Source organism: Myxine glutinosa, chromosome 9, assembly GCF_964187855.1.
Source record: "Myxine glutinosa chromosome 9, kmMyxGlut1.1, whole genome shotgun sequence".
Lineage (NCBI taxonomy): Eukaryota > Metazoa > Chordata > Myxini > Myxiniformes > Myxinidae > Myxine > Myxine glutinosa.
The window spans coordinates 109079454-109099048 of NC_136269.1; the positions used below are offsets into that span (position 1 = coordinate 109079454).

General features: G+C 41.8%; 1 protein-coding gene across 2 annotated transcripts in view; it reads left to right on the forward strand.

Moving 5' to 3' along the window:
- The window catches only part of GTF2F2 (general transcription factor IIF subunit 2), a 60209-nt gene that overhangs the window by 24291 nt on the left and 16323 nt on the right, over window positions 1–19595 (forward strand). Inside the window, exons 2-7 of one of the 2 annotated variants that reach the window (XM_068128575.2) lie at window positions 3589–3662; window positions 5944–5962; window positions 9841–9982; window positions 12209–12290; window positions 15199–15298; window positions 15426–15569. In XM_068128575.2, coding sequence (XP_067984676.1) covers window positions 3589–3662; window positions 5944–5962; window positions 9841–9982; window positions 12209–12290; window positions 15199–15298; window positions 15426–15569 — 561 coding nt within the window. The remainder of the gene's footprint in view (window positions 1–3588; window positions 3663–5943; window positions 5963–9840; window positions 9983–12208; window positions 12291–15198; window positions 15299–15425; window positions 15570–19595) is intronic. The other variant, XM_068128576.2, reaches the window with a different exon arrangement.

The following is a 19595-nucleotide window of genomic DNA, read 5'->3' on the forward strand; positions in this document are numbered from 1 at the left end:
GGAGAGCGAGGAGCTGGGGGTTGGAGAGCGAGGAGCTGGGGGTTGGAGAGCGAGGAGCTGGGGGTTGGAGAGCGAGGAGCTGGGGGTTGTAGAGCGAGGAGCTGGGGGTTGTAGAGCGAGGAGCTGGGGGTTGGAGAGCGAGGAGCTGGGGGTTGGAGAGCGAGGAGCTGGGGGTTGGAGAGCGAGGAGCTGGGGGTTGGAGAGCGAGGAGCTGGGGGTTGGAGAGCTGGGGGTTGGAGAGCGAGGAGCTGGGGGTTGGAGAGCGAGGAGCTGGGGGTTGGAGAGCGAGGAGCTGGGGGTTGGAGAGCGAGGAGCTGGGGGTTGGAGAGCGAGGAGCTGGGGGTTGGAGAGCGAGGAGCTGGGGGTTGGAGAGCGAGGAGCCAAGGGGTTGGACAGCGAGGAGCCAAGTATTGGAGAGCGAGGAGCCAGGTATTGGAGAGCGAGGAGCTAGGTATTGGAGAGCGAGGAGCTAGGTATTGGAGAGCGAGGAGCTAGGTATTGGAGAGCGAGGAGCGAGGTTTTGGAGAGTGAGGGATTGGAGAGGAGTGTGAGGAAGTATTGGAGAGGGGTCTGAGGAGGTATTGGAGGGGAGTGTGAGGAGGAGTGGGATTGGAGAGGCATGAGGGTGGAGAGAGGAGAGTGTCAGGTGGAGAGGAGTGAGGGGTCACATATTATGTGAAATAAATAAATTGTGTTCATCACACCATTTCTGGATCTGATGAATTGCCAGTAACCATTTTGTAAAATTTAATGTGCAGCATCTAAACAAGATATCCAAATGTCACACACGTCCATGCCCGTGGGATTCCCACGGGTGACCCCACTAGTATCTTACTATAATTCACCAAATGTCCGTCTGTTCCCAGGTACCGCAAAAGGGCTGAACCGATCGCAACAAAATTTTGGGTGGGTAATCCTGGGACCCCCTGGAATAAAATTTGGCTATATTGTTACTCCTATCTGGAAAAGTTCTGAACGGATTTGGATGAAAGTTGGTGGGATGATTGCACTTGGGATAAGGAAGAATTGATTAGTTTTTGGTGAAGCTCAGGAAATTATTGACCGGATCCAGGAAGTTTTTTTGGGGAATTTTTTTTTCTGTTTTCCTTTAAAAACCATTTTCTCTGCAATAATTGGACTGATTGAGAGCAAATTTTTACCATAGGAGGGACTCGGTCTGCAGAATATTTTAATGGTAATTATGATGTCACAGGTCACGTGGTTCGGCCGCCATATTGTTTTGAGTGAAAAACACAAATCCAATTTTCTCCAAAATGCCTGAACAGATCGAGGCCAAACTTTGCAGGCCGAATCGCATTCCCATGACGAACAAAAAAAGTCAGCGAGCATGATGTCATGCATCACATGGTTTCAGAGTTATGACGTTTTTAAGCACAAATATTTAAAACCTAGCTCCTCCCTCATTTGTGATCCAATCGAGGGGAAACTTCACAGATCTGTTCAGCATATCAGTCTACTAAAATTCCCTTTTGGAATTTGCGATAGGTCACGTGGTTTGGCAGATGTCGTTAATTAAACGCAAATCATAAAAACATTTATATCTCTTGAACCACTTCATTGATCGACGTGAAACTTCATACTGTAGTAGAAGTCATGAAGAGTAACAAGTGTGCAAAATTTGAAGATGATTGGATGTACGGTCTGGAAGTTAGAAGTTGTTATTGCGTGAAGATGAAGAGTTTTCGACTGTGGACGATTAATTATTTATCACGTACAGACTTGCAGGCATCGTTTGACACAATGTCCCGGGTTAATTTGAACCTCAAATAAAATTATAATTCCAGATTTGTCAATGGCTGAGGTATATTAACAAATGAATAAAACAGATTTGGCAAAATTCGAACTTTTTTTTTAAAAGATGGCATATTCACCCAAGGTTGTGAGAGGCTGAAGAAGAAGAAACCTCGCATGGCTTCCCAGACCAAATAAATAATTCTGGTTCTGGCTCTGCGATTTTCAGGTTTATTACTCCCACCAGGGAGTAATGCATTCGATCGTGTGTGTGTGTGTGTGTGTGTGTGTGTGTGTGTGTGTGTGTGTGTGTGTGTGTGTGTGTGTGTGTGTGTGTGTGTGTGTGTGTGTGTGTGTGTGTGTGTTCGTATGTTCATGTGTTTGTGAACAAGATATCTGGAAAAGTTCTGAACGGACTTGGATGAAAGTTGGTGGGATGATTGCCCTTGGGATAAGGAAGAATTGATTAGTTTTTGGTGAAGCTTTTTGGAAATTTTTTTGGGAAAGATTTTTTCTGTTTTACTGCATTAAAGCTTTTATTCTTATTCTTAAATGATGTTTTTCTCCTCCAATTCCGAGATATATCAAAATTAATTCTCTGACAGTAAGGGCCTACTTTCTTTTTCATTTATTGTTTTGGGGAGAGGGGATGTTAAACAAAACAACAACAACAACAACATGCATTTTAAAGGCCATTTTCCCTGCTAGAGCGGGGGTTAGCCTTGCGGTCCCCATGACAATCTTCTCCATTTTGCCCTATTTTCTGCATCTCTCCTTGTTAACCCCCTTGCCCGCATTTCTTCTTCCACCATCTTTAGCCAAGTCTTTCTCGGCCTTCCCCGTCTTCTACTTCCTTCTACATTCATTTCCATCACTCTTCTCAACCAGTCACTTTCATCCTTCCTCAACACATGACCAAACCATCTCAACCTGTTCCTCTTCACAGCATCAATCACAGGCTCTATTCCCATACAAACCAAGTCAAGGGCCACGTGGTCAGGAGAACCTCGTCCCTTCCGGTCACACTGTGCCTATCGGCCGGCCTCGAAGACCGAAATTGTGACGGTGTCACCCGAAAATGTTAAACATTGATGTTAAACAAAACGTATTATTCCAACTATACCCACGGCAGGAGTATGCGCTCTACTGGGTGGCGTTCTAGTTTTTCCATTTTTTTTTTCCAATTTTTCCCATTTCCCAGTTTTTCCAAACACGATAGAATAATATTTACCAATATGAACAGTTATGTGGCTTTTATTGAAATTCTACAAATACTGTTTCGTTTTTGATGATTTGCGTGTGATATGATTTAACGGTTGTTTACATAAATCGTTTAAAATAAAAAAAGCCTTCAATTTCCTATATTTTGCCTCTTCATTTGGGCCTCCCAATTGAAGCCCTACCCATAGGGTGGGTACCGTTGCTAGTAGCAAAAATAACAAATTTAACTTCACTGTTCCAATAGTTATTGGGGGGCACTGTATTTCTCATGTTTAGGGCTAGGTCGGCGAGAAGTTCAGTCAGATAATCTGGACTTTTTAGAGTAAGCTATTAAATCATGGACATATGAATAAAATTGACAAAACAACTGAGTTAATCTGGGAATTCATTTATACTGGACAGTTAATCTTTCCAGGGGCCATACGACAAAGTGGAGAATTATTCTCCGTCTCCCACTTCATTTTCCTTCTGCATGGTGCATATATACATGGTGTAATGGCGTGTTTCTTTACCAGAAATTGAAAAGCCGACACGTGCTATGTGGAAATGCATTAAGGTGGTGAAAGATGTTATGTTTGGTCTTTTTGAGCAAATCAAATCAAATTGTCACCGCAGGTTCCAAAGTACCTTGCTCACCAATGGGAAAAAGCATCAGGTCGGTGTGAGGTGGGAAAACTTTCCATCACCAAGTAAGTCTGTTGATACATTGACATTGTCGTCTTCCTACATATACATGTAATCATACATATGCAGGGGCTAAAGGGATTATTTAGGGGACATGCTTATTTTTAAACAGCCACCTTTGGGCTATTATGTCGTGGAGTGACAATGAGGATAAGGTGTCAGTGTCTATAAAATACTCCAAATGGCTGAGTGTCTAAAACAGCCTCTGACAGTCTAGTCTTGCACCTGCTTTCTCGTGGTGGGTTGCTCATTAGTCCTGGAAGGAAGCTCATCTCGGAAAAGGGAATGCTGAATCAAAATCCACCTCTGCCTTGCAGTTCAGGTTTTGAAACCAAAGGCTAAGTGTTTAACGGTGTAAAGGCAGCAATCCTTTTTTTAATGAAGGATGCCTTTGCATTTATTTACCCGCTAGCCACCCTAGGCCAAGGTGTACTATCCCACTTTAGCCTCCCGATCAGGGTTAATTGAGGGCCAAGCGATTAGGTAGTGAATGGCCATGCAGGCAGTTGGCACATATTCCAGTAATGGCCGTATGTCATTGATGCAAGGCAGAGGATTCTCTTATTGAGAACAATGGATAGGATCACCCATCTAGTAGAGACACTGCCCAGAAAAAGGCAATGGTAAACCACTTCTGTATATGCCAAGAAAACAATCATGACCAGAAATGTAAGAGATATAGCAATGGTGTCAGATGATGCGCCCCCGGGTTTGAAAGCCTCCTGAACTGTTGGATCCCCCCCCACTCATCCCCTATTTACCAGCCGATTGCTCTAAAACCCGATACAGCCCTTCTACTCTATAAGTCTACAGAATCGTTAGATTTTTTTGATTTATTCAGAGGTCCGAACTATAACTTCAAGAGATGACCGTCAGCCCACTCGGGGCTATTTTAGTACTTGCGAAAATCGAAGATTTTTCAAGTATATTGGTTGGTCTTGTGCGTTATTCTGTCTGTCTCTGTCTGTCTGTCTCTGTATGTCAGTCGGCTACAGGTCACAATTTTCAACCAGATTTCACCAAATGGTAGAGTTGGTTATAAGCAAGAAGCATATTGTTTTTGGGGTTAAAAGATCAATAGGTCAACATAGGCAAAAGGTCACCAACGTTGTCATATTTCTAAAATCCTCAATTTTCATCCGATTGACTTGAAATGTGAAGAGCATTTGCATATCTGGTCACTAAATTCAACCACCATTATTGAGGTCTACATAGGCCAAAAGGTCAACATAGGTCAAAAGGTCAACATAGGCCAAAAGGTCAACATAGGCCAAAAGGTCAACATAGGCCAAATTTCTAAAATGCTCAATTTTCATCTGATTGACTTGAAATTTTAAGAGGATTTGCATACTATGTCATTGAATCCAACGACCAAGTATTTTATGTCAACATAGGCCAAATGGTAAACATAGGCCAGATTTCTAAAATCCTCAATTTTCATCCAATTCACTTGAAAATTTAAGAGGATTTGCATATCTGGACATTTAATTCAACCACCAATTATTTTTGAGGTCATCATAGGCCAACAACTTATTTTAGGGATTTCACAAGTGTCGTGCTATAACAACAACAGGCATTTTAAAGGCCATTTTCCCTGCTAGAGAGGGGGTTAGCCTTGCGGTCCCCATGACAATCTTCTCCATTTTGCCCTATTTTCTGCATCTCCCCTTGTTAACCCCCTTGCCCGCATTTCTTCTTCCACCATCTTTAGCCAAGTCTTTCTCGGTCTTCCCCGTCCTCTACTTCCTTCTACATTCATTTCCATCACTCTTCTCAACCAGTCACTTTCATCCTTCCTCAACACATGACCAAACCATCATATTTCTTGTTATTTGGTGTTACTATGCACGACATATTTCTTGTTATTTGGTGTTGGCTGATACTTCCAGCTTATACCTTCTTTCTTTTTTCCACAGATCAATATGACCTGTTTCTCTTTTGCTCGGGTTGTTAAGGCTATGAGGTTTTAGTATTGCAGAGACTGAACCAGTGTCCCTCATGGGTCCTCGGTTGCTGTAAGATGAGGGATTAGGAGGAAGGATGACGAATGGAGGACATGTTTAGGGGTTGTGGTGTTGTGTGGGAGGAGGGGCGAGTGGGTTATATTAGTTAGACGAGCACATGATGGTTTAAACGTTTCACCATTTTTGTATGTGCAATTTCAAGAAGAAAATTCTGTTGTATTACATTACGTTCATGAGCCACAGATCACTGCGACCTTTTTCGCTTTCGTAATTTCCATTTTATTGATTGGCTTTCATTCTGCCTTTGCCCTTTCCCTCTCAGAGGTCAAGGAAAGCCACAGGTAAGATTTAAGGCAGATGCCTTCACTTTGAATGTGTTTTCCACACATCATAAAAAGATTGGACAATATATATTTTGCTTTTCTGACAACAGGACAAACAATTGTCGTTTTAAATTGCCGGGGTAGTTGGAGAAGATATCTGAAATCGTAGGTCGGCACAATGGCTGGATGTATTTGAAATGGCTTGTGAAATGCGGTTGTTGTTTTGAAACATTTCCAGTGAACGTCAATTTGGGGATAACAACTGTCTTCCTGTTCACGTAAATACGAAGTAATTGTTTTCTACTTACCTTTATCTTCTATCCAGGCGAGATTTAATCCACAAACGTCAAGGTCACATATAGATCACCGCGATTAAATTGTCTTTGAGAGAATATAAACATGTTTGTGCTTGCCTTTTCAGATTGCCTCTTGTCATGTAACCTAAAACTTTTGGAAATTGGCCAGGTCATCGTTTTGATGCACTTAAATGTGTAATTGACTGTTGTTGAACTCTCTGATGTCACCACGATTTTGACCTGCTGTCACAAATACTATTTTACAAGCTTGGCTACTCGCTCATTTTGCTAAATTTTGCTCGGGAGCTATTCATTGCTCACCATTTGTGGCAAGAAATCTCCATGTTGTTGAAAAAGTAAAAACCTTTCACAAAAGTCATAATTCCTGAAGTTTACCGCCATTTTACCACCGTTGACGCAGTGGCAGGCTATTACACCACCTTATTCAATCTAAAACATTACATTAGTTATTTGTGCATATTGTTTGTGTCCTTTATCTCTCAACAAGAGACAAATGACCACAGTGTGGTCACCAGCTGCGACGTGTAGAATCATGAGGATATCCGTTGCAATATGCGCTACCACATTCGACCAGTCATTAAATTATACGCATGCTCTAGCGTCTTTTTGTCTTTCAGTTCTGGTCTTGTCCTTTGTTTTGCGACGCAACATACTTCATCAACTGATTACACCTAATTTGTGTCAAGTTCTGTGAAATGAGATTGATATGAAAACATTCATGTTGTCTTTGTTGCTAAATTTATTCTCGTTTCTTCAAACAAATCGCGATTTCAGTCCGCGATGTTCTTACCTCATACCAACGCACGTCCGAGTGTATGCGCATGCGCTATTCAAAAAGGCACCCCAACAACAACAACAACAACAACAACAACAACGCGGTCCTCTCATAGAGCTGCTCGTCGCAGCTAAAAACAGTGGCTAAAAACGTCGCAGCTTTCCTGCTGGAATGATTTTCAATTTTGTTTCACTGTCAGGCAGGTATGCAGGTAGAGTTAAAAAAAAAAAACTCACTCCTACTATTGTGCCATCGGGACAAATTCAGAGACAAAGTACTGCTTGGCTTGCGCAGGATGCAGGATGAAAAGCTAAGGCTCATGCAGGAGCTCATATATACAGTGTGCATCAAAAAAAAGGTAATCCAAATTCAAGGGGTTAATATGCAAAGGTTATTTATTTTGACAATTTACATGTGGTTTACTAATTAAGAGGAGATCCTCAGCTTTCCATTGATACCTTCCATGCATCATTGCTGTCACACATGATCGAGTTCATGTTCATTGCAAATGACAAGTTCAAATCGCATTTTTACAAGTTTGGCTAATCGATGCAAGTCAGGATAATTGGTGCAAAATGAACGTCAGATGTGAACTTTTCTCAGGAATGATTGGCCTTTATGCACCCACACCTTCATCTCCACCTCCCTTTTCAACACAAAGCTCACAGCGGCGGAGCATGCCCAGAACTGCTCGTCTCACCATAGCCGGGTCATTGCGCAAAGCATCCACTTCATGTCGAATACGGCCCTGCAATTCGTCAAAATCACGGGGAGGAGTTACGAACACCTTGTTCTTTAAATGTCCCCAAAGGAAATAATCACATGGTGTGAGGTCAGGTGATCTTGGCGGCCATTCCACTGCATGGTTGAGGGCGAAGACTCTGTCTCCAAAGAGTTCCCTCAGTCGATCTCGGACAGCGATAAGTCGATGTGCTGGGGCGCCGTCTTGGGCCCATGAGAGATATCTGAAGATACTACGAACCTGTCGCTCAAAGTTCTCCTCCAGCTGCGGTAAAATTTCATCATTGATCATCTGCAGATACCTGTTACCATTGACATTCCTTTGAAAGAAAAATGGTCCGATCACCTGACCACTTCCACAAAGTCCCAACCAAACAGTCCACTTTTGTCGATTCATGTTGGTGTCAAAATTAAATTCCAGGGGTTGTCCTGTCGGTGCATAATCAAGAACATTATGGGTATTGACCTTGCAGTCCATGGCGAAAGCAGCTTCGTCGCCGATAACGAGATACCGCAGGAAATTGACATCTGCTTCGCAACGTGCTATCAACCATCCAGCAAGCACCAGCCTCCTGGCAAAATCCCCTGGCGTAAGTTGATGCCGGATGTGAATCCGATATGGATGTTGGTGGAGGTCCAGTCTTGTGATTCCGTTGAATGTTGCCGAAGGCAATCCCATCCCATTTCGTCTTGCGCTGGTATCCCTAGGATGCTCCAAAACTTGCTGCCTTACTGCTGCAATAGTAGGGTTGGTAGAGGGGGTTAGCGTGCACCCCTGGAAATCAATTTCTAAAGGACATTTTTATATTGGAAAAAATGTGTAGAAAACGATTTGCTATGTTAAAAAGTTGTCAGGGTGTCCCACGTGCCATTTTTATGCAAATTAAGCCGCCATTATGGATAAATCTGTTATTCACCATATCTCCGCCAATATTACAGATAACTGAAAAAACAAGGTGTCTAGACCCATATTTTGAGGGTCAAAGATCATTATAAGACCAGTCTTGAAGTGACCACATGTATCCTTGGCATGTAAAATATGCAAATTAGTGCCGCCATTACCGAAAAATTTATTTTTTACCATATCGATGGTGATGTTCTCCTCGGCGAATCGCTCCATCAACAGCCTCTCCATTGCTTCGCACACGGTTTTGAGGCAAAAGAGGGACTTGGCATATGCCTTTCCACTGAGAACACCTTTGAGGGATCCACTTGTCTCCCTGGCAAACCAGGCAGTTTACTTCTGCAATGAACCTCTCATAGAGGTGCAATGTTTGGAGTTCCTTTGAATAAGCTATATGCCCTTCCTGATCTGATTGCATGCAGTATCCGAACTGGTGTCCAGTGCAACAAGGAACCTTGGAATCTAGTGCAAAAAACGAAGTCGTTCCTTGGCCACCCTTGGCTCCTAACTCTTAATCCATGAATGATGCATGCCCTTTGTGGGCTGTTGCAGCCAGATCTCACCTTAGGTCCCTGAGAGTGGTGGAATCCAAGATCATGAAGCTAATCGGAGTTGCTCAACAGGAAGCTGAGGTGCTAGTCCTGCTCCTGCCCCACCACAACTGGTGTGTGGCTTAGCTCACCTAATTCCTGGTCTCGCTTCACCTGACCTTTCAGCTATTTGTCCCTCACAAGCTCGACCAGGCCACACTTGCTCAGCTAGAAATCGGAACCTTGTTACCCTCCTTATGTCCAAACTAACTGCTCACCTCCACTTCTTTGTTCACCATTCTCGTGACAGAGGAATTTGTTCATTCTCAATTTCTTCATCCTACATTTTATGCTAACCCCTGTGCTACATCTCTGTGTCAATATCAACGCTGTCATTAAGCAGTGCTTCCATATGCCATTGCCCATGTTCAAATTCAATCAACGTTAGCCTTCATGAGGAAGACTGGTTCTTTATTGTCTGACAAATTCCATTTGCTGTGTTTGTTTTTATATTAAAATTTTTTTTTCTTCTTATGCCTTTTATCACTTCTGGCCCTTTTTGCAGTCATGCTGTATGATGTGCAGAAAACCACTCCTTTCTGTGATAGTCTGTACATTTTTGTGAGTAGGTATCATTTTCCCTCAATGAAGAGTTGGCAGTATTTCACAGCACATCCATCAAAACTCCTGTGGTGGCGACACCACGACACCATGACTTTTCCATCCAAACTGGTGGACAGTCACTTGGAGTTTTCACAAAAGGACCATCAGGTGAGTCTCTGGTTAAGTGAATATTATGAGCTTTTTGTTTTTTCGATTATTTTACATGACTACAATGTGGGAACTGACCTCAGGAACTGCACATCAATTAATTGTTCCCTCCAAAAAATTAAAGCGAATCTACTGAAAAATCCACAGTCAGGAGACTGAATGATATTTCAATGATGCGATCAAGCGATGTCGTAAATACCAACATAGTGCCTTCACCTGTTTCAAGGTAGTCCGTATGACACCTCCGAAGCAGCTTGGCAGGAGATTTGCATCTGGCAGTTGTTCGCATATTTTGTAAATTGGTCGCCATTTTATTGTATGAATGATGCTTTTAGCAGATGAGTGATGAAGTTTTTTATGAAATGGAACTCTGTGCAAGACATCGATCGAGTAGTGGCAAATAAATGTTGGGAATGGCTGCTAGGACGTGATGAGTATGGTCAACTGTTATAAACTCAGGTCAAAAGACAGGTAAATAATGCAGGTGGTCCTGCTGTTTTTTTTATTTTTTATTTTTTTATTTTTTTAAATAATGTTTGTGATACATAACTTAATTACATCAGAAATGGGAAGAATGAATCATAAACTTGCTAAAGATGCAGAAAACAGCTCAGCAAATGTGTGATCATTAAATGGGTTTTATCGATATTGCGTGATGGTGAAGGTCGATGTAAATTTTTTGGAATTTCCTGCCTCTACTTTTCAATATCTCATTCCCAAAATGTTGTTATTTGGTTGCTTTTAAATATTTATACACACTTTGGTACTTATTATCACTTTACCTTGCAAACTCAAAATTTCTAACTAAATAAACAAAAATTGTTACAAGTTACCACCTCCAATGATAATTATTATTTATCTTAAGTCCCACCTAAAGTGATAAGTGATAACAAATGTTTGGTGAACTTACTTTTAATACTTGTATATATGAATGAATGAATGATCGTTTTAAGGCCATTTTTCCCCGCTACAGCGGGGGTTAGCCTTGCGGGCCCCATGACAATCATGGTTCCCTGTTTGAGGCAATGTTTTTATGGCCGGATGCCCTTCCTGACGCCAACCCTTGGTCACGCTCTTACGATGCGCAGGGATACCGTGTACCTATTCTAAATCGGGGTACACACCGTGATCATTCATCCCAGCCAGCTGGTACTCAATTTGCTGACCTCGGAAGGATGACAGGCTGAGTCAACCCCCCTGGCGTTAATTCAGCGATCGACCGGGATTTGAACCCAGGATTCTAGGATCTCAAGCCGGCACCCTAACCGCTATGCCAACACCAGGCTTTTTAATACATGTATAATGTCCACAAATTTTGCTAGCATATTACTCTTCTTCTATAATCCCCACACAGTTCTTACATTAACTTTCATAAACTTGACATCAACATCTCTGTAATATAGCTACGGGCAGACTTTTGTTTCACCCAACAATTCACTATGATCTCGGTCACAGCAAGTGTGCTATTAGCTCCAATGTCCAAAGTTGTTCACATAATGTACACTACACGGGGTTTTAAGTTCTGGTTTGCTATGAAGTACATTTAATAATAGAAATCCTCTTCATAGAAATACTTGCTTGATGGAAGGCCCTTGAATGTTTTGTGATATAACTTGCAGAAACATTGTTTTGTCTTCCTTCCAGGTCAAAACCGACCTCCATTTAGTTCACTCAACTTAAGCAAATAAGAAGACTTTCTGCTAGCCTTAACTCACTTAACCTTCTACTACCCATCACTTGCCTTCTACTTAAGCAAAAAGGGTAGGGGAAAAAACTTAAGTTCTGCAGTTTGATTTAAATGGAATATTTCTTTAAATCTAATTTAGAACTGGAACACAATTAAACTATTGGAGAAGCTAGAAATTGACAAGAAAGTTGAACATGAGCAAGCTGAGGACAAGACAAAGTATAAAACTAGTGTTTGTTGTGAGAGGCATTAATGAACGGCAAAGTCAACCAATATTTCAGACGAGTAGGGGTGCTGTACAAATGTCTGTCGAGACCTCCTGCCTCAGTAACACAAACAACCTTTGCTGTGCGAACAACCACCATAGCTGTCGGTCTTTACGGATAGCGATGGTGGTAATTTTAAATAGTCAAAATTGTACATTTTGATATTTGCTTGATAAGTGGTCAGCATGTCAAATATTGCATATTGTGCCTTTTTGTTATCTTGTGAACTAGAAATCTGCTTGGCTCTGAAGTCTTCAATCCTGTCTTCCACAGATAAATTAAGTTTTGAGGGCATTGTAGTGCAGAAAGCAGACTGTCAACCTTGCAGAAACGATGCTTACATGAAGCTAAAGAGGTGACAATCTCAATCCCGGAATATCCATAGTGGTTGATTTTCTGTGTTGAATCTTTGCACTGAATTGCGCTTGTGAAAGTGTGCGAATTCAAATTGCATCATGTATATGAAAAACATGCGTTAAGGGTGTAGTACTGGTGAAAAATTGAGAAAACTATATAGGTACCTTTGAGAGGCCTTTACACAAAAACAAAGTCAAGTTAATATCTAATTTTCAGTTTTTCTTGAAAGATATAATCTTGGCTTTAACTCAGACCAGTTTCAACGCTTCTTTGTCATATTACATGCATATAATTTGCATAAATTAAACCGTCAATAAAAAAACAAGGAAAAACAAAGAACACATTTCTACTTCTATCTTCTATGTCACCTATCATTCTTTTCACACAAAACTTGGTACATGTATTATACATGTGTTACTCTACTACCTGATGAGAGAATTTTGTGAAATTATGTCAAATGTTCACTAATTAGCTAATTATGCCAATTACCAGATAAAACTTGGTTGTCCTTCAATAAATCCACAATGGCTACTCCTATAAACAAAAGCCTTCATCATTTTAAAGGAAGTGATATTCTGAATATCCTGTCCAAATTTCAGCCCAAAAGAATGATGCATTTCCCAAGTTATAACAAATTTCATGCAAAATATTATATTGAATTGAATTGAAATTTGAATTTTTCAATAATTAGGGGTACTTCTATGACCTCTAATAGCATGATTCTTGTTTATAAGACTATAAGGAAACTGTTCAGCTAAAAAAAAAAACAAAAAAAAAAAAAACAACCCCTGTTCACCAGTACTACACCCTTAAGGATACAATGATGTAGATAAACAATTTTTCGTCCAGGACCAGTTGATAACGTATGAATGTCATGTCGTAACACTGGAAAATATTGCATTCTCCTTTGACTCTGCACAGCATTCTGAGCATGTCACAAAACATACATTTTGTTCAAAATGGTTATAGACTTTTACATGCTTAATTATGTTAACTTATTTTGCTTGGTTATGGTACAGTGCCTTCAGAAAGTATTCACACCCCTTGACATTTTCACATTTTGTTGTTTTACAGCCTGAATTTTAAATGGTTGATTTGAGATGTTTATGGCACTGATCTACACATAAATACCCCATCATGTCAAAGTGAAATATGTATTCTTAGAGAATTTTACAAAGTCATTAAAAACGAAATAATATGTCTTCAATCAATAAGTATTTGACCCCTTTGCATGAAACTCCAAATTGAGCTCAGGTGCATACAGTTTCCTTTTGATCATTCCTGAGATGTCTCAACAACTTGATAGGAGTCCACCTGTGGCCAATTCAATTAATGGACATGATTTAGAAAGAAACACACCTTTCTATATAAGGTCCCACAGTTGACAGTGCATGTCAGAGCAGAAACTCTACGATGAAGTCCAAGGAACTGTCCCTAGAACTCTAAGATAGAATTGTGAGGAGGTGTAGATCTGGGGAAGGGTATAAAGTAATTTCTAGTGTTGAAAGTTTCCAAGAGCATAATGAGCTCCATCATTAGGAAATGGGAAGAATATGGAACTACATAGATTGTTCTTGGAGCTGGCTGTCTGACCAAACTGAGCATCTGGGCAAAAAGGATCTTGGTCAAGGTCAGGGAGGTGAACAAGAACCCAATGACCACTCTGAGAGAAATAGAGTTCCTTGGCTGAGATGGGAGAACCTGCCGGAAGGACAACAGTCTCTGCACGCTTCACAAATCTAGGTGTTGTGGGAGAATCACCAGACAGAAGCCACTCCTGAGAAAAAGGCACATTACAGCATGCCTGGAGTTTGCAAAAAGGCACATGAAAGACTCTGAGAGGATAAGGCAAAACATTCTGTGGTCTGATGAGGGAAAATTGAACTCCTTGGCCTGAATGCCAAGTGATATGTCTGGCAGAAACTGAGCACAGCTCATCACCCATTTAACACCATCCCTACCGTGAAGCATGGTGGTGGCAGCATCATGCTATGGCGATGTTTTTCAGCGGCAGGGAATGGGAGACTTGTAAGGATAGAGGGAACAATGAATGGGGCCGAATACAGGCAAATCCTTGAGGAGAACCTCCTTCAGAATGCAAAATGACCTTAGACTGCAGTGAAGATTTACATTCCAACAGGACAATGATCCCAAGCATACAGCCAAAGCAACACTGGAATGGCTTCAGAACAAGAAGGTGAAAGTCCTTGAGTGGCCCAGCCAAAGGCCAGACTTGAATCCCATTGAAAATCTGTGAAAATACTTGAAGATTGTTGTTTACCGACACTCCCCATCCAGACATACCCAAGAAGACTCAGAGCTGTAAATCGCTGGCAGGCGCTTCTACAAAGTATTTATTCAGGGGGTTCAATACTTATGTAAATTAGATATTTCTGTACTTAATTTTTAATAATTTTGTAAAAAATTCTAAAAAAGTAAATTCCACTTTGACATTATGGGGTATTATGTGGAACAACAGTGACAGAAAATCTTGATTTTATCCATTTTAAATTTAGGCTGTAAAAACAAGAAAATGTGAAAACGTCAAGAGGGGTGAATACTTTCTGAGGGCACTGGAAGTCTACATCATTCTGAAGTAGCAGTATATGAAATTATTTTGGAGGTGATGTAATTGTTTCAAGAAATGAAAAAGGCATTTTGCTGGTATACATTCCTGATCTCTCTTTGCACTATTTACATTTCCAAAAGGAAGTGTTCAACATTGCATTGAATTACATTGTAAAACTACTTAACGGAACATGAATGCATTGTCTAAAATATAGTCGATTTTCCATGGTTAGTGGATTATATCTGAGGTTGTAACTTATACGAAACAACTGGCTCACCTGATGTACATCATCTCATCCAGGAAGCTAACTAATTGTGCTCATCTTTCAACATCCCAGAATCCACATGGAGCAATCGGCCAAGCCAGTCCGGTTGTCCCAGCAGCTGGATAAGGCAATAACGACAAACTACCTGCCTGTTTCCAACCATCAGTACAATGTGCGTGCTTGAGCACTTGGATGATGTGTCATATGTACATTTTCAACTATAAACCATCAATGCAATGGCAAATGGTACTTCACACCTTGCACAAAAGTTATTTTTTCTCTACGTGCATCCTTAATAGATTGAGTTTGAACGGCGGAAGAAGGAGGAAGGGAAGCGAGCTCGGGCTGACAAGCAACAGGTACTGGATATGCTTTTCTCGGCATTCGAGAAGCACCAATACTATAACATCAAGGATCTGGTGGACGTTACAAAGCAACCCATTGTAAGTTGTGTTGCTCTGCCAGTTTTACTTTATTGAGTGTGTTATTTTGTTACTTTGATGTCGTGGTATTTAAAAAACAATTTTTTAAAAACAAGAACAAAAAATAAAACTATCCAAGAGTAGTACATTTTTACCAATCACATCTGTCACTTTCATATCGCAGTCGTCTAGGATAATGGAATGAATGCTCATTAAAAATTAAAAAAAATGTTAGTTGGGATGATACAAACATGAAGATAACCACATAAATGAGGGCCTGTTGGTCAAATATAACTTGCTGAGGAGGTGAGGGTCTAAGATAACAAACTAACATTTCTTAGCATTAATAAAACAGTTTAATTGTGTTGTCGCATCAACGGCTCAACTGACGTCGAGCACGTTGCAGCGGGAGGTTAAAATCCCATGATTTACTGAAACTTTTAACACCTGTGGAGACGTTCCGAATGATGGCGGACCACGCACACGCAGTTGTGAATAGAAACACGAACACCTTAATGCTTATAAAACAAACGGGTTTATTTCCCAAAACAACAACACCAATTATTAGGAAATATACATTCAATAAGTAATACAAAAGAACCATGGACCTATGGCGCCACACACGGACTCGAGCACAGATGGGCATAGGGAACAAAAACTGGGTGGCTTATCTCTGTTAATAATAATAATAATAAAGGAGTCTTATATAGCCCCATCAAGCAGAGTAAACTACCCTCATGGCACTTTACATTATCATGCGAACGCACACACACACACACACAAACATACACACACACAGACACACCTTCACTCTTGCCCTATTCCTCTCCCTCCCCATTCAAAACCCACAGATGTGTACTCCCCCTCCTCCTCCCCTCCCTCCCCCGCACATGCACACAGACATACTCTCGATCTCTGTCCCACCTCAAACCAAAGGGGAAACAGGACTTAGACTTTGAAAGACTTGTGAAACAGATAGGTTTTGAGGGAGGTTTTAAGGGGAGGTTTAAGTTTTGAGGGAGGTTTAAGTTTTAAAGGCAGGACGAGAGTCAACATGTCGAACAGAGGAAAGCAAGTCATTCCAGAGCAGAGGTGCAGCAAAGGAAAAGGATTTCTCGCCAAACGACTTGGTGCTGGTGCGCAGCGGCTCGAAGGTCATAGAGTCATCGCTTGAACGAAGCCGTCGCCGAGGTTCATAGAGAGTGAGCAAATCGGAGAAATAGTGAGGTCCCGTTCCACACAATGATTTATAACATAGTGTGCAAATTTTGTATTGTACACGAGCAGAGACAGGCAGCCAGTGTAAAGATTCAAGCAGCGGAGTAACATGGTCAGACTTCTTCGCCTTACAGACGAGACGAGCGGCAGAGTTTTGAACCTTTTGTAACTTATCCAAGAGAAACTGAGGGCAGTCAGCATACAAATAATTACAATAGTCTAGCCTTGAGAGGGCAAGGGCACAGACCAGAGTTAGAGCAGCTTGAGGAGTAAGAAAGTGGCGAATGGATGCGATCTTTCGCAGCTGAAAGTATGCTGATTTGCAAGTTTGAAGTACTTGCTTGGAAATTGGAAAATGTCATGTTACAGTCGAAAACCACACCAAGGTTCTTGGCCGACGAAACAAAGTTTACATCGGTTTCACCAACATGAATAGTGGTAGGAAATGAACATTGTAGAGGACATCTGTGTGATCTTACAATCATAGACTCTGTTTTAGCATCGTTCAGCTGAAGTTTGTTTTGGGTCATCCACACACCTTCACGTCGGCAATACAGCCTTCTAACACTTCAACAGTGGGCACGATTTGTTGAATCGTGCTTCCTTTGTACAGCTGATTGTCGTCCGCAAAGGCGTGGTGATCAACTGAATGTCTGGCAACAAGATCAAATAGAGGCTGAGTGTACAAAAGAAAGAGGATAGGTCCCAGGACTGAGCCCTGGGGAACGCCAAAGGAAAGCGGAGAAGGGGCTGATTTCTGGCCATTGACAACAAGTTTGCACTCTATCAGTAAGATAGGACATCAGCCAAGAAAGGGGAGTACCAGTTATACCAAATGTGATTTCAAGACGACGAATTAAGACACTATGGTCAATCGTGTCAAAGGCGGCAGGCAAGTCCAAAAGAGCAAGAACGGAAACCTTACCACAGTCAAGAGAGGTCAGAAGATCATTGGTTATTCTTAGGAGAGCGGTCTCGGTGCTATGGCCTGGTCTATATGCTGACTGGTGAGAATTGAAAAGATTATTTGAAACTAGATGGTCATTCATCTGTGATAGCACAATTCTTTCTGTGATCTTTGACAGGAAAGACAGGTTGGAGATAGGACGGTAATTTTTCATGTCGTTAAGGTCAAGGGTGGGCTTTTTAAGAAGTGGCTTAACAAGAGCTTGTTTAACGAGAAGCGGAAATGAACCCGTAGTCAGAGAATCATTGATAACTTGATAACTGCAGTAATAAATGGGAGGAGGGTGTCCAAACACTCGATAAACAAATCGGTGGGAAGGGGGTCAAGATCACATGTTTTTGTGTTTGACTTGAGGATTGTACATTTGACAATTTCCTCAGTAACAGGAGTAAACGAACTAAGAGGTCGTCCGTGAAAGCAGTGTTCAGCATCATCGAAGGAAAGGCAATGTTGTGGTAATGGAGGAAGATGGAGTGCTGAGCAGCCACAAATAGGTGGGGTGATCAGGCAATGAGGAGGTGATGAGGAAGGTGAGTCAGGATGAGAAACAGACGAACACGCATCGGGTGACGGAAACAGGTGTTTCTCTTACCATGATGGCCTCCTATATGAGAAGGGAGGAACACCAGCAGGCATGCAGACGAGCAGCTGTCCTCGGAGGAATGACCCTTTTTTCTCTTCTGTGTGTGACGCTCTCCCTGGCAACACTCCATTTTTCCTCAGACTTCTCTGATCTCCTCAGAACTTGCGCGATCTCTCTGTCCCTCTCAAGCTCCTCCCCTTTGCCACATTGCCAATTTTCCTCAACTCTTGATCTCAAGGTCACCGAGTCCGCACGATACAGGCTCCTCCCCTCCTGTCTGGACAACACTCTGCCCCTCTAGGCATCCATAGCTCCTCTCTCTCTCTCTCTCGCTCTCTCTCTCTCTCTCTCTCTCTCTCGTCCTCGCTCTCTCTCTCTCGTCCTCGCTCTCTCTCTCTCGTCCTCGCTCTCTCTCTCTCTCGTCCTCGCTCTCTCTCGCTCTCGCTCTCTCTCTCTCTCTCGTCCTCTCTCTCTCTCTCTCTCTCTCTCTCTCTCGTCCTCTCTCTCTCTCTCTCTCTCGTCCTCTCTCTCTCTCTCTCTCTCTCTCTCTCTCTCTCGTCCTCGCTCTTTCTCTCTCTCTCTCTCGTCCTCGCTCTCCCCTGCTCTTCTCTTGCCACCCGGTGCACCTGGTGGATTACAAGAGGTTTTACACACGTTTCCTTCACTTTAAACCCTCACTATTTTTTTACAATGCACAACCCTCCACATTTTCAAAGCTGTACCACCATAGACATTCTTAATAGCAATAGAAAGCTTGCATAAGGCATCAGCATACGTACTGTCATCTCACAATCCCCTTATACTTTTATTCTTATAAAGCTTTCTCATTTCATTTTTACCTTTGTCACTGATGGTGGACGGAGGTTATGTTTTCACCCCTATCTGTTTGTTTGTCTGTGAGCAGGATTTCTCAAAAGTTATGGATGGATTCGACCAAAATTTGGTGGACAGGTTTGGTGCATGGCAAGGACTAATTAATTCAATTTTGGTGAAGATCCAGATCCAAGAATTTTTTAAAGTGATTCGTCACCATTGAGAGATGGAGCCAAAAACAATATATGGCATGACATCTCAAATGATGGATGGAATCGGACGAAATTTGTGGGCAGAGGACAGGTTGTGACAAGGACGCACCGATTCAATTTTGGCGAAGATCTACATCCGGATATGAGGAGTTTTTGTTTGATTCTTCAACATTGAGTGATAGGACCAAAAACAATATATCACACGATATCTCAAAATGTTATGGGCAGATTTGGATGATAACTTGGTGAACATG